Source organism: Oreochromis aureus, linkage group 12 (assembly GCF_013358895.1).
Source record: "Oreochromis aureus strain Israel breed Guangdong linkage group 12, ZZ_aureus, whole genome shotgun sequence".
In the NCBI taxonomy this organism is placed as follows: Eukaryota; Metazoa; Chordata; class Actinopteri; order Cichliformes; family Cichlidae; genus Oreochromis; species Oreochromis aureus.
The window spans coordinates 34,574,294-34,590,607 of record NC_052953.1 but is presented as its reverse complement, the minus strand read 5'-3'; the positions used below and the strand labels follow the sequence as shown (position 1 = coordinate 34,590,607).

At 40.0% G+C, this 16,314-nt stretch overlaps 1 protein-coding gene across 3 annotated transcripts in view; it reads left to right on the top strand.

The window, feature by feature from the left end:
- tnc (tenascin C) overlaps window positions 1–16,314 on the top strand; it is a 73,819-nt gene that overhangs the window by 31,576 nt on the left and 25,929 nt on the right. For all 3 annotated transcript variants that reach the window (XM_039621100.1, XM_031734912.2, XM_031734913.2), the window contains exons 4-9: window positions 816–2,222; window positions 6,034–6,297; window positions 6,381–6,496; window positions 6,982–7,135; window positions 9,867–10,136; window positions 13,043–13,228. In XM_039621100.1, the coding sequence (XP_039477034.1) occupies window positions 816–2,222; window positions 6,034–6,297; window positions 6,381–6,496; window positions 6,982–7,135; window positions 9,867–10,136; window positions 13,043–13,228 (2,397 nt within the window). The remainder of the gene's footprint in view (window positions 1–815; window positions 2,223–6,033; window positions 6,298–6,380; window positions 6,497–6,981; window positions 7,136–9,866; window positions 10,137–13,042; window positions 13,229–16,314) is intronic.

Here is a 16,314-nt window from a genome sequence, read left to right as displayed (position 1 = left end):
GTTATTTGATTAAAAAAAAGTAATTCTCTTTTAACTAATCTAATAAAAATCCATATGAGTGGGCAGCAGTTTGTGGAAGCCACCATGTTCCCCAACATATCTATCTACAATCTACTGAAGTGTCCCATCCATCCATCCATCCATCCATCCATCCATCCATCCATCCATCCATCCATCCATCCATCCATTCTCTTTCACATCTCCGTTTCAGAGATGGTCAAAATTGCCCATAGGTGTGAAGGTGTGAAATTCAGTTTCATCCTGACAACTTATGGTTGAGTTAAATATTTAGAGCAGAAGAGTATAAATAAAGTTTGGTACCTGTGCTTTGAGCTTTGAGCTTATATCTCCCTACTAATATAATATTTATTTGGGGAGTGATGAGTAATTATTTCCCTGACTTCAGGTGGATGTTGGGGTGGTAAAGGGGTTAAAGAAGGAGCTTGTGATATGGGGCAGCAGCAGCACTGACTTGTCAGTCATAACTACAATTTTGTTTCCAGGTTGTATATTGTATGGCCATCTGTTCATAACCATTTAGTAACCAAGTTAGTCATCAGACATTGTTACTTTAAACAAATGGCATGTGCATTTAATTTCTTCATTAAATTAAAATGATGTTAATGTTTCTTGTTCAGAAGATGATGTCAGTGTTTCTGCCATGTTTGCTGTGCAGAGGCTTCAATTACTTAGACTTCACATGTAGCTTCTGTTTGTTTCATACTTTTGCAAAAAGTATTATTACAAGACTAACTGAGTAATGCACATTTGCAATAGTTTAAAAAGAAATCCTTCTCCTTTTTGCCATTCCTCAGGTGAAGTGTCTTCAAAGCCCTACTGCAACGGGCGCGGAAACTGGAGTACTGACACCTGTAGTTGCGTATGTGAGCCTGGATGGAAGGGCCCCAACTGCACTGAACCTGAGTGCCCCAGTGACTGCCAGGACCAGGGCCGCTGTGTAGATGGCAAATGTGAATGCTTTGAGGGGTTTGGTGGGGATGACTGCAGCATTGAGCTCTGTCTGCTTGACTGTGGTGACTATGGTCACTGTGTTGATGGGTCCTGCCTCTGCGAAGATGGTTTTATTGGTGAGGACTGTTCTCAGACCAACTGTCTAAACAACTGCCTGGGTCGTGGACGCTGTGTGGATGATGAGTGCATCTGCGACCATCCATGGGCGGGTTTCGACTGTTCTGAACTCATCTGTCCAAACGACTGTTATGATAGAGGACGCTGCATTAATGGTACCTGCTACTGTGAAGAGGGCTACACTGGGGAGGACTGCGGTGAGCTCACTTGTCCAGGCAACTGTAACGACCAAGGGATCTGTGTGAATGGCCAGTGTGTGTGCCACACTGGCTACACTGGCGAGGACTGCTCTAAGCTCACCTGCCCCAAAGACTGCAGCGAGAAAGGTCACTGCTTCAATGGGAAGTGCATCTGTGATCCCGGATTTGAAGGTGAAGATTGTTCAGTCCTCTCATGTCCTGACAACTGCAGCAACAAGGGACAGTGCATTAATGGAGAATGTGTATGCGACCTAGGATATCAAGGTGAAGACTGTAGTGAACTCTCCTGCCCCAACAATTGTCAAGACCATGGCCACTGTGTGAATGGGCAGTGTGTATGCGAGAAAGGTTATGCTGGTGAGGACTGTAGCATCAAGACCTGTCCTAAAGATTGCATGGGGCATGGAGAGTGTGTGGACGGCAAGTGTGTGTGTTTCACCGGCTTTACAGGGGAACACTGTGGTGAGTTGACCTGCCCCAATAACTGCCTGGACCGTGGTCACTGTGTGAACGGACAGTGTGTATGCGAGAAAGGTTATGCTGGTGAGGACTGTAGCATCAAGACCTGTCCTAAAGACTGCATGGGGCGTGGAGAGTGTGTGGACGGCAAGTGTGTGTGTTTCACCGGCTTTACAGGGAAAGACTGTGGTGAGTTGACCTGCCCCAATAACTGCCTGGACCGTGGTCACTGTGTGAACGGACAGTGCGTTTGTCACAAGGGTTTCACTGGTGAGGACTGCAGTGAGAAGACATGTCCCAAGAACTGCCTAGACAGAGGCTACTGTGTAGATGGCAGCTGTGTGTGCTATGAGGGATTCACTGGTCCAGACTGCTCCATATTAACCTGCCCAGCAGACTGCCACAACCAGGGGCGCTGTGAAAATGGAGTGTGTGTCTGTGATGAAGGATTCATTAGAGAGGACTGCTCAGAGGGTAAGACAGTTTATATATACTTTCTAATAAAATCATTACCTACATGAATAACTTTCTACGCAGGTTTACCCATGTTTGGGGTTAGGAAATGTTTTAGCTATGTCCTCATCTGTTAAAATTCACCAGATCATTGGCAACACAGTCTTTGGGAAGGTGTTGGATTTTGTTTTGATTAAATGATTAACAGGTAGTCCATCTGCATCTAAAGGACAAAGGTCACTCTTTCGAAGATGTCAATGTTCACATTTTGGAAAGAGAAGACAGATAGTTTGAAAGAGGAGTGAAAGAAGCCATCTATGTCCACTGTGAACAACTGTCTTTGAACAGAGGGTGGGGCTTACGACACCAACTGTCTGCCATCTATAATCCAGTTTTGAGATCCCACCTTAATGCCCACTCACATCCTGGGCCAATTGACCTCAGTAAATCACATGATAGGGTGGGGCTAGATTTCACAGTGGGTTAACTCAGAACCTTGGCTGATTGTGACCTACACCCGTTTTCACACCTTGGTTCGTGTGATTAGGTAGAGGATCAATAGGGGGTCCATGACCCATTTGGGGACACTCCCATAGGGCTAAAAATCTGGGACTCTCCACCAATTGCCCTTAGAACTAAAGAAGCTTCTTGGATGAAATGTCTCCAAGGAAACTTAAAGGAGTACAGTCCAAGCTCCTTACACAATAGGTAGTTTACTTAAATAAAGACTCCTTATGTAATATTACAGAAACTTTAGCATTAAAATACACTTAAATAAGGTTTTTTAGTCTGTTGGTAGTGTGTGCCACGAGTTCAATTTTATTTATACAGCGCCAAATCACAATAACAGTCACCTCAAGGCACTTTATCTTGTAAGCTACAATAATACATACAGAGAAAAACCCAACAATCATATGACCTCCTCTGAGCAAGCACTTTTGGCGACAGTGGGAAGGAAAAACTCCCTTTTAACAGGAAGAAACCTCCAGCAGAACCAGGCTCAGGGGGGCGGCCATCTGCCATGACCGGTTGGGGAGAGAGAAGTAAGACTGGATAAAACAGCAGCTTTAAGTTATGGTGGCTTAAATTGTTTTAATTAATGAGAGGAACCTTTACACCAAAAAAGTTTAAGAGTTGTAAATTTGTTTCACTTCTCGTGTGGGCAGGACCTAAAATATGCATTTTCTACATTTATAATTTTTTATTAGATTGGATTATGTAGTGCTGACTAGGCAAGAAGCTGACACAAGGTAAATATTTATCTTATCTGAATTTATTTTTAGCCAAATATGCCAGATAAGTGAAATGTTAAACTTTTAGCCATTTGACTTGTGACAGTATAAATTCACATGTATCTAAACAATTCTAGACATTTAATTGAATTGGTTAATTTGTAAAAGCTATCACCAGTACCAAAGTAATTTACTGTGACTGGGAGTAACATGCCAGATTTTTTGTTATAGAGGACTGGAGTCTCACTGGTTATCGCACATCTTCCAACTATAGATTGGTGCATTGCTGTTATAATCAACACTTTATCCAGAGATATTCTGAGAATAGCTGAACAGAATCACTTAAGTCAGATTTTAAGTAATTTTGCCTAATTTTGCCTTCTTTTTATTAAGACACTCTCTCTTCTTTTCTTATCTTATCAAGTAAAAATAATCTTGTACAGTTCCAGTGAATTATTATTCATTTTAATGGGTTCTATTCATGTTTCTAAGGCAACTTTTGCCCTTAGGACAAAGCCTTGTTATGTTTTAATCACTGTTTTACATTGGCAAGAATGTCATTTTCGATTTGTGGATGATGATTTCTCATTACAACCAACTTACCTATCTTTTCCCAAGCTAATATAAAGTCACATGGAAAAATGTTTAAATGTGGTTTTGGAAGCTGCTGGTTAAAAATCAGCTCTTTAGTGGTGAAGCTTGAATTTGCACAGAGAGAGTAGTTAAAGTTCTAAAGAGCTCTGGTTACACCACAGCTTACATTACCGCAAAGTAGGCATCAAGCTTGTATATTTGAATTCAATAATGCTATAAATTAAAATAATGAAATACCATAATAACTCTAACCATTGGATGGAAAAACGGTTTTCTGACATGGACCAAAAAATATTTCTTTTTTTCTCCAAAGCAGTCCTTTTTGCCTGTCTCCAAAACATAGAGGGCTAGTATTTGAATTTTGCAGATTTGGGCAACAAAAAAGGACAAACTTACAAGAACTGTAAGAGTGAAATACACAATACCCTGTGTGAAAAGTAAAAAAGAAAGAGGAGAAAGAGAGGTACGAGGAAAACCTATCAACTGTATGCTGCTGTTGCCTTTTACTTATGTTCATCTGTTTAGGCCAGGCAGTAAATACTTTGGTAAAAACTTCCTAAGTTTCATGTTAGGATTAAACTTAGGAAGTTTTAAAATGTAAACAGTTTAAAAAGTAACAAAAAACAAGCTTTTATTAAGGTGAGGCTGAAAGTCCAAAATCAGGGAAAAACAAAATACATAAAGCCAAAATGGAGCAAATGAGGGAAAACACACAGGCAGATAAACAGTACAACACAACAAAGGACTAAGGCATACAAATGGCTTAAATACAGCATTTTAAATACACACAGAATTATTGAAAGAAATGGAAAACACCAGGTTATACAGCAGAAAGTAATTAGGGACATCAAGACAAAGGAATCGAAACTAAATACAACAAACACGAGAGAAGAGAATATCAAAATAAAACAGGAAGTAACTAAACTTTGGAACATCTAACACCATGACAAAGACTTAACAACAAGACACAGGGAACACAGGGGAGGCGGGATGACTGAAACTTAGTAAATAACTTAGAAATAATAACAATTCTTTTGGATTACAAAATAGGCATAACTAAAACTGAAAAAACCTCAGAATGGAATTATGGAAATAAAAACAAGAATACAATATTTTGTATATATTCATTTTGTTTTCTTTGTTCTTTTTAAAACTACTTTAAGAACTTGTAGTGCAGTAGAACGTAATTAAGGGTAGCAGATAATGGATATTTACTTTGATTACATTAACACTTTGGAGAAGAAGGCAATAGATAACAGGTATTCATTAGCTAATACCTAGGCATGAATAACTTGAGCTTATTATATAATATTATACTACAGAATATTTTTAACTAACTAGCCAGCTAATTCTCTGATCCCCAGTAACCCAGCTAGGTTTGGGTTTTGTTTCAAATGCTACATAGGTACATTTCAAAAAACTAGAACATGGTGTATCAAATGAAGTGTCACATTATGGTGGTACATTTTTTCCAAATAGGCAAAAATCCCTCCCAAAAAAGTGTACATTACCCAAACCAAACTAAGCTCTAGGTGAAACAGTAGATGGACTGGTTCTTATATTGTGCCTTTTAGCTTACTGGAGTAGTCAAAGCACTCTATACAACATCCTTATTTGCCAATTCATACAACCTTTTTCTACACCTTGCTATCTAAAACTCACCCACATTTATCCTCTGATGAACATACTGGAGAGAAACTTGGGATTGAGTATCTTGCCCAGGGATACATAGGCATGCAGACTAGAGCAGCCAGGGATCCTACCACCTTCCAATTAGTAGATGACCTTTTCTACCTCTGAGCTACAGCCACTCCGCTGTGAGCCACCAGTATCCACGTGGATATAAAAAGGTTAAAGTTATTCGTTCCACAGAGCACTTTACACTGTGTTTGTCACACCCACAAATAGCACGGCAGACAGTGAGGAGTAACATAACAAAAAGACTTTGGAGGTCAACAAGTTTTCAGCGTTGATGCAGATCAGTGATTTTCAGTGTTTCTCTGCAGTGTCACCACCTAATGACCTAACAGTGGTGGAGGTCACCCCAGAGACGGTAGACGTATCCTGGGAAAATGAGATGCGTGTGACAGAATACCTGATCACCTATGTGCCCACGGCCTCTGGGGGCCTAGAGTTGGACATGAGGGTGCCTGGGGACCACAAGAAGGCCACTATTAGGGAGCTCGAGCCTGGAGTGGAATACCTGATCAGTGTCTATGCTGTGCTCAGCAATAAGAAGAGTGTTCCCGTCACTGCTAGGGTGGCAACATGTAAGTGTAAGATTCTAAAATGCATATTTTAGTATAAATGTAGATGAAAAATCGTAAGAGTGTTATCATATTTCCCCTCACAGATCTTCCTGAGCCTGAGGGTCTCAAGTTCAAGTCAGTGCGGGATACTTCTGTGGAGGTGCAGTGGGATCCATTGGACATTGCTTTCGATGGCTGGAACCTCATTTTCAGAAACACGGTTAGTTCTGCTACCTGACCTCATGTGTTCCATGTGGTAGTTAAGCAATTATTTACACTTTCCACCAGAGGAAACCAATCATTAAGAGCCTAATGTGCATATTTGAGGATGGAGTTTAGAATCTTCTTGGAAAATGTTATAGCCACGCCAGAAGACAAAAACACAGCAGTTAAAACTGTTAGCAAGTCCTGAGAGCTCCAGTGACCATAAAGCACAGAGTGAATGTCTCTGTTTAACACTTTATTTTCCTTTTAGAGTGTTTATACAAACATTTCCAAACAGGGCTACTTGGACTTGTTCAATACTATTAAACCAAATTCCCTGTCAACTCTTAAATTCAGTTGCCACCCAGAATGCTTTTATGTATGATCGGACTGGTTTATTTTTCCCTCTTTCGCTTTAGGCGTGATGCCAGGACTAGTCTTTGTAGTGGGTGCTGATTGGTGGGGGGTTTTTGTTGGGGGATTTTTTGTTGGTGCTGGCAGAAAGAGGAAGACGGTGAGATTCTCAACTCCCTGGGCCGACCGGAGACCACCTTTGAGCAGTCGGGCCTGGGTCCAGGCCAGGAGTACGAGGTCAAACTGGAGGTGGTGAAGAACAACAAACGTGGGCCTCCTGCCTCCAAGAATGTCGTCACAAGTGAGTCGCCACATTTATACTGGCTGATTATTCTTTGCTAACTGCAATACTTCTATTGCATAATATATTCAGTTTGCAGATTTTTTTTAAATCTCCGCTGCAGCACACTTGTTTTTCATACAAATCTGGGACACATAAGTATTTTTCATTTTATAACAGGCTCCTCTATGTATTTAAAAAAAGAAAACCATTAACCATACTGCACAAACCCTAACCTCTCTATTAATGGTCTTGCTTTTTAAACATGTGCACGTATAGCATACATTACTTTTAATTAAAAGCATGAAATTGTCATCATGTCATTCATATCATATCAGGATTTTCTGAAGCCAATTGGCATAAAAAGGATTTATCTCAGCTGAAAGATGTTTATGTATTTCAATTTCTAAATACTTTTTGTATTTTAAGCCTGGGCAAATTTTTTAACATTTAGTCCTAAAAATCACAGACAGTGTCATATACAGAAATAGGGATCACAATTGTCATTTATAGTTGTCACAGTTAAATGCAAAACTTTTCAATATACGTTCATTTGTTCCTGGGTTATCTGTCGTTGTAGCCAGAATATACTGGAAATATCCTGACATGTCAGCATCGAGTGGTTAGCTCATTAGATAGCATTACACTTCTGTGGTTCAGTACGGGCAGTAAAATGTAATCTGGATTTTCAGATGTCTGCTTTATTGACTTTATCTAGCTAAAAACCCAAAAGGCTTGTACGACTCTGAGGGGATCAGGCCTGAGGATCATGTAAAATGAGGAAACAGGGTTGTAACTGTGACTTCATCAGCAGGGAAGCCAGCAACCAACAGTGAGGTTTAAGGTGTCCTGACTGGGGGATAGATTAAAATGTTTCAAAGTATTAGCCTAGCCAAAACTTATACCTAAACTCATGGTGTGCGATCAGTTACCCCAGAGAGATTTCTCTTTCAATAAGCAATTTCAACAGGCTGGAGTTTGTCTGCTCCAGCACTAACTTTAATGAATGGCACTTGACATGTTTGTTTATTTACTGCTGGTATGCAAATACAATCATGGCTAATACCATCATCGTTATGACGTATCAAGGTTTTTTTCTGGAGTTTTAGGGTCCTTGAATGTGAATTTTCATTGTACAAATTGATTAATGGAACAAACAGATGGTTTTGTGTGATTATTTAACTTCAGCTGCTGCAAATGAATTTTACTTCAGACCTGGACGTATCTGGTTTCACTGGGATTTCGCTATTATCACTGTTATCTAACAGTACCGAGTTAAAAAAATCAAAACAAAAAAACAAAACAAAACAAAACAAAAGCTTCATTGGCAAAAAAAATTGTATAGGTGTCGTAGTGCATCTTTCTAGAAGAGCCTAAAGAATTGGGTTGTAAAAATATTAATTACATGTGAGTAACAGGACTAGTGTTATTGGAGTGGCAAACAGAAACATCAAAGGTAAATATTGTGTGTCAATACTTTGTTAATAACAGTGTGCAAATGCATGAAAATCAGGTCAGAACTTCCAACCTCCAACAACAGTATTGTCCTTTGGGGCACTTATGTGGACTTCTTGCAAACAAGAGCCTCCTATGGGTTAGCCTATGTGCTTCCTTTTGTGCTACCATGAAGATATGAGCCCAGATAGGCACTTTTTACCTTTAGAGGAAAGTAAAATACTGTAGCTGTTTCTCTATGTTTACACTTTCTGCATAAACACCTTGTTGAAGGGGGGGCAGGTACACCCTGCCAGAGCTGAGATGGGCTCCTGGGGCCTTGAACAGGATAAGTGGTGAAGTAAATAAATGAATGGATAAATACATATGACATTTTTTTCAACTGTTATATTTAAAAAGCTTTTTCTCTCTCACACACACACACACACACACACACACACACACACACACACACACACACACACACACACACACACACACACACACACACACAGTATAAAATGGAATGCATGTTTTATATGTCTTACATGTTCTTAAGCATACATGTGTTAAACACCATCATGGATTATGAGGTCTGGTGTTCTTCTTGTCATTCAGGCTCTCTTAATGTCTCCCATTATGCCAGCTTGCAGGCACATACTCTGGGATTTGCATGCTGAAGGGCTAATTGTATGAAGTGTATCGCTCAGCTCTCCCCTCTCTGTTTCCCCTTCCTACCTAACCCACCATGTGTAGGAGGCACCAGTCAGTCAAGCAGTCAGACTCAGAGGGCAGCTGGCCTCCCGGAAGAATAGTACCATGACACTCAAACGACACTTTCACAGTCTCCTTAGAAGACAAATCAGTATTAAGCTCAAATGCAGATTTTTCATTTTATCAGCCCCACACAGCGGCTTGACTTTCCTAAACTTGCTTACTTGTGACAAATCAATTTGAGCAGCAGTGAAAAGGCACCCTTCATGGAGCTGGGAATTGATAGTTTGAATAACCTTTTAATGCAAACAAGGTGACACATTTTCAGCACCTGCATTACTGAAATGATGATATTCAAGCCCCTCAACTTCCTCTTTTCAAGGTCTGTGGTCAGCAAGATATGAATAGAGCAAGATATGACCGTCATGAAAAATGTCTTTTTCTGCTCATACACAAATTCTTGCTGAACACAAATGCTGTTTTTACATTTTAACTTGGGAAAATGTCAAGTGATTCAAGTTAGGACATTGTCCAAGTTGTTCTTACCTCATATGTGGCACACAGCAACTGAGTTTTACTAATGACATTGTTACCTCTTCTTCAGTGATCGATGGCCCGAGCCAGGTGAATGTTCGTGATGTGACTGACACCACTGCGCTGGTGACCTGGTTCCAGCCTGTGGCTGAGGTCGATGGGGTCACCATCTCCTACGGGCCCAGCTTGAACTCCGCTGATCGCACTTTGGTGGAGCTGACCTCTGCTGACACCCAGTACCACCTGGGAAACCTCACCCCTGACACAGAGTACGAGGTGTCTCTGACAGCGCGGAGGGGAGAACGGACCAGCATTCCTATCTATGAGTCCTTCCTTACAGGTAACATTGTAACAACTGTGTGCGTGCTGTCTGTAGGAGAATATTTAAAATCCTTAAAATGTTGTGATATGAAATGCTCCCTAGAAGAGAAACAGTCAGGCTTTATCTTTACATTGAGCTTTAATGAGCTGCTATGCTATTTTTTTGGGTTACTGGGCGGCACATTCTTGACTCACGGTTATATGGTTATGAGGTTACGAGGTAAGACATCACACATCACACCATCAGTGATGGTGTGATGTGGATGTGTGTGTTCCTCAAAGAAACAAATATCCTCCCAAGTGAAGAATCATTATTTAGTTTGATGCCTCTACCCCTCCAGGTAGACTTCAGTATTGAATACTCTGTGTGCGCCTACAACACAAAATAATTCTTGTTCATGAATTAGTACTGCAACTCTTCATTTTGTCAGAAAGAATGTTTACCAAAAATAACATGGAGGGAGCTTCGTATTGTTTTAGACATGCAGTTTTAAAGAATTACAACTGCCCATTGCATTAAACATTATTATTAACACCTTTACCAGAAATAACTTCCTTTTAGTGTTTTCCACTCTCTGACATCACTTCCTGAAAAATCTGACCATTTTTCCATGTGGAATCCCTTATTTTTTATGAAGTATTTATTTTTTATTTTGCATGAGCTGCCCATTTCAAATCCCCCAGAACATTTCCTTACATCATAACCAAAGAGATCAGCAGGCCGCTGCTGCTGAAGCCACTCTTCCAGTTTTGGTGGTTACAGATCCTGATGCTCCTATTACAACTGGGATCACTTTGGACTTTACCTTCCACATCTGCTCCAGTTGTTCCCTCAGGCCCTGGTACTTCTTTATTTTTTCATCCTCCTTCTTCCTGATGTTGCTCCCTGCTTGGATTCCCACATTCATCACAACTGCAGTCTTCTGCCCCTTGTCAACCCACTACTATGTCTTTCTGGAATTTAAAGTCCCACGGGACCTTATCCCAGGTGCTTGAGAACAACAGGACTTAGGAAATTTTAACCCATATGTAACACAGATGTTTTTGTACACTATCCCAGCCACTTGGTTGTGCCTCTCAGTATATGTATACACTGTCCCAGCTTGTATCTTATGTCTTGCTACTATGTGCTGGAAAGTCTCTGGGGCACTTTTGTACAGCCCGCAACTTGGACTGTGTTGGCTGTGGTAGACTCCTGCCTGCATCTGGTGCCTAGAGCTTGTGCTTGTGGTGGCATGACCAGAGCTTCTGAGCTGTCCTTTAAGCTAGCCTTTTCTAGGCACTGGTAGGACTTCTTGATGTCAGCCACTTCCACCTTCTGTCAGTGGGTATCTGATGACCAGCAGGGCATATGTACTGATAGCTCAGATCTTATTACTACCACTGAGTAAGGTAAGGCACTTACTTCTCAGTATGGAAGTATTTGGCTGCGAGTGGCCTTCTTGCATTTTAATCACGATTCTTGTTAGCATGAATCGTGATACTTGTAGATCGAGGTACTTGTAGATGCATGTTATGTCCACTACTGGATGGAGCCAACTGGCCAGTGCCATGGCGCGATATGGCAGCCTCGCTTCTGTCAGTCTGCCCCAGGGCAGCTGTGGCTACAGCTGTAGCTTGCCTCCACCAGTGTGTGAATGTGAGCGTGAATGAATAATGTCATTGTAAAGCGCTTTGGGTGCCTTGAAAAGCGCTATATAAATCCAATGCATTATTATTATTATTACTACTGGCAAGTTCACCACTTCAGTTCGAATTATCTTCCCTCTCTTTGCGACCATACAGCCATGCTTATACAGCTGAATGACATCCAGATATCATCAATATAGATCCAAGAGAGTTGGTTCAGTGAGTTGATGTCTCACTCACTCTTGGCATACAGCTTGACGTCATCTATGATAAGGAGGTGGTGGATGGTCATTCCACTCCTTAGCAGGCTGAGGCCTTTGCAAAACAGCAGTGGTGACAGTGTATCACCTTTGGATATTCCACACTTCATAATGCCTCTGATTTAGTCTCCAATGTTGTCTTTCACAGTTCCATTGAGTTCCCGATGTTACCACTGCACTATTAGAATTGTACAGTATACAACACTCTAGTATCAATGTGAGTCTTTCTTGCAGTCGATCCATCCATGGATGAATCATTTCATTCAAAACAGTAAAGGCTGATTTCAAAATGATCAGTATCTATCGTACGTTGGTCCCTGTCCAGACTTTAAGTTTAAAGATGAGCATACCTGCTAGATATGTAGAGAAGAGATCTTTGCACCCTGATTGTGAATATGTGGAAGATTTTTTTTTCTTTTTTTTGGAATGTATAAATGTTAAAAAGGAACAAAAAATTGTTATTCTGACACATTAGGGTTATCATTGATGATGATTTAGACCTCAGAGAGTTAATGCATGAAATGTCTGCTATTATCCATTATATATTACTGCTATTTTATAATATGATGATAAAATAATTATATGTGTGGCTATATTCCACCAGTACTGACATGAACCTAAAAATGTCCAAAAAAAAGATAATAATTTATGCAATAGGACCAGGACCAAGAATGTGGAATACACTGCTACTCCTAACAAGTCTTATAGTACATGTGGTGCACAACATATCCTTTTTCTTAATGGATGAAATAGAGAATTCTGCTCACCTAGCCTAATGGATCTTACCAGCAGCTATATTTATAATGTGCCCATTGCAATCCACAATAATAGTTTATTACTGTAAAAATAATTACCGTATCATAAAGCCATAATTCAACAAAAATGTGTTCAAGGCACTTTACCTTTAAATATTAGCGAGAAAGCCCCAACAATCACTTGAGGTTTTGGTGTTTTCCTTTATTCATAAATGAGAAATCCATTTACGTTTGGGTCAGGGTAAGGTTACATCTATCTAAAGTATATTTCTGCATTGTAGACCTGGACGCCCCCAGAGACCTGCAGACAGTGGAGCTGACAGACGAGAGCATTACTCTTGAGTGGAAGAACAGCCGTGCTCAGGTCGACAACTACCGCATCAAGTATGGACCTCTGTCTGGTGGAGAGCACGAAGAGCTGCTGTTTCCCTCGGCACCTAAGGACTCCACTCAGGCCAAAATCACCGGTTCTGTATCACAAACAAACATCTATCCAAATAACATACTGCTGTTCAAAAAATAAATCTATATTAGCTATATTATATTAGCTATCTATGTAGCTTATAACGGCTTAACAAAGCACAGTTACCTGGAAAATAGTAGCATGACAGATTTTTTGGACTTTCTTTAAATTTTGATCTGCTTATTATTAATGTGCAAAATGTTAGGAAATTATTCATTAACCATTTTATTGGTATGGATACAGCAATAGTTATAATGATTAACTATATATAAGCCTACCTACCTTGTTCTTCCTCATTCATTATGCCCATAAACTGTATATGCATGACCACTGGTTTGTCAACTTGGATTTTCAAGTTTTTAGCATTGTGGCCTGTACCATGTTGGCATTGTGAACCAAAGGTAGCAATATATGGGTGGGAAGGTTGAGTGATAAGTTAGCAGCTAGTGCTAGCAAACTTGGTTAGCAAACTGCATCGATAAGGGTAGTGCATTTAGGACAGGATGTGATTCAGATCCAGCTCAATGACTCTACTTACATGAGGTGGAAGCTAGCAGAAAGCTGGTGTTCTAGTCACCATGTTATTCAACTAATTTATATGCACTTGTTTCATTTCAGCTTAGTGTGGGATTCTCTGCTGTGTTTTGCACGTAACACCTCTTTCTGCACACAGAGCAGAAAAGACATGTGAACATTACGCAAATACAAGCCTCCCAACAAGTGTTAATCTAAATTTGAAACCAGTAATAGAAGTCAGCCCAACATATCAGGTCTGTTTTATAACATACACAACTACAGAGAGGCCAGCAGGGAAATGTGCCGTCATATGCTCAGTTAAAGCATGATTCAAAGACAAGCATCCTACATTTTAGTTTAAAAAAACAAAACACAAGGGAATTTGGACAGGTCCTGACAGCTGAGTAGATGACATTTGCAGAAAAGTAAAGAGTTTATAATTTAACACAATGATAGTGATTTATTAGCCATTATTGCAGATTTGATATAGTAGTTAATTACAGCTGAAAGGATAGATTATAGAGCTGTCCTGAAAATGACTTATAAAGGATCATTTTGCTATCCATTAACAAAGCTTTGATACCCTTTGTCTGACTTTAAATTGGTTATTTTTCTCAGAAACTATCAAGCTTAAAGCTCTCAGTACCTTAGTGCTATCATACACTCAGTGGGCACTTTTTTCCATACACCTCAGCAGGAACATGCATTTACACATATACACATGCCCACAACTAGCTGCTGAAGTTGAAACTGAGCATCTGAAAGGGGAAGAAAGGTGATTGAAGAGACTTGGTGCTGTATGGGCTAATCTGAGTATTTCAGAAACAGCTGATCTGCTGGGATTTTCCCACAAAACGATCTTTAGGTGTGTGGGCCACTGAGTCATAGCCCCCCTGGGTGGAAATGCCTTGTTGATGCCAGGGGTCAGAAAAAAATGACCCACACAGCTTTGAGCTGAAAAAAGTTACCCAAATAAACCTGCTCATCCTCTAAGCATGAAAATAAATCCATACCACATTGTATCAGTGGGTCAAGCTAGTGGTGATGTGTGGTTTCTTAGCACAATTTGGGTCTCTTAGTACCAGTTGAGCCATAAAATACTTGTGTGTGACCAATAGTGGCTATGTCTTACATCGCAAAGCAGGTTTTCTATCGGTTAGAAGATGAGTGGATTGATACCTAACTTCTCCAGTCAACATGCTGAATATCCATTTATTCTTCTGTTTGCATCCATCAGACTGTGAGAGTGTGTGCAAATATTAGAAAGATAAAAGTACTGTGAAAGTGTGTGTGTGACAGAGGGACTAAGTCTTACAGTAGAAAGTGTTGTAAGACTTTAGCTGTGTAAAAAATGTCCTATATATTCATTCATTTATGACCATAGAGTTCCCATCTTCTCACATTTTATTTGTGTTATCCTGCTGCCAGCAGGATAACACAAATAAAACAAACTTGTTTCTTGAACATGACAATAAGGTCACTTCACTCAAACAGGCTCCATCGTCACTAAATGTCAGTTCAATAGAGCTGGGATGTGGCGGAATGGGAACTCCTTATCATAGATGTGCAGCCAACAACTAGGTGATGATATCATGAAAGTATTTTTCCAAAATCTCTGAAGAATCTTACCAGCACTTTGTTAAATCTGTGCCATGAAGAATTAAGGCACTTCTGAAGGCCAGCTGTGTATAGAAAAGGGTACCTGTGAGTGTATAACATTCCCCAGGTCACAAGTGACCCATTTAAGGTTAGCAGTAGGGTTTGGGTCCACCCCATTTCCTAAAATGTTCACCTATTTGAAAGAGCCAAATAAAAAAAAAAAACATTTGAACATAAAATCTGTAACTCTGTAATGAAATTTCATACAAAATCACTGTATGAAATTTCATTCTATTTTCTTAAAATTACATGTATAATTTGAAGTGAGTACAAAACCTAATCCTTATTCCTAAACCCTGCTGAGAGAGGGAAATGAGCCATTAACAAAGCCATGACTTACAGCAATTGTTCCTTAGTTATGGAGAAGGCATCATGGACTTTTCCACAACCCATTAACCCAGATGATATCTTTAATGTCTTATATAACTTTCCACATCAAGAGAATAAGTAAATCTTTGTTAACCTGTACTAAAGGTTTTGTCTAATCAGGGATTTTGTAGTTACTTCTTGCCAGTTGTTTCACAGGGTACATACTCAGCTGTTTTCAGGGTTTGTTTTGCTGCTTTGTGATCATGTTGGCTCATTAGTATTGTGCATCCAAATGGCACAGCTGAAAGGCCACTGTGGAAAACTAAATGATACAGTGTGAAGTGTTTATTTTCCAAATTCATGGGACAAGCGTTTGTGAGACTCTGTGTTAAATGGCTAGAGTTATTTTCAGCCTGCTCATTTTCCAAGACAGGTTGTCTTTGTTTTGTTTCGTGAAATGTTTGCTTGTCTACAAAAGACCCACTTTATTAGAAAATCACCCAGGAGGGGCTTGGCATTGAGACATTAATTGGAAAACATTGCCGCTTGTTTCGCTGGGAGACTTTGCTCAGACAAGAATAGGAGGCATGTTTTTCATCTCTCTGC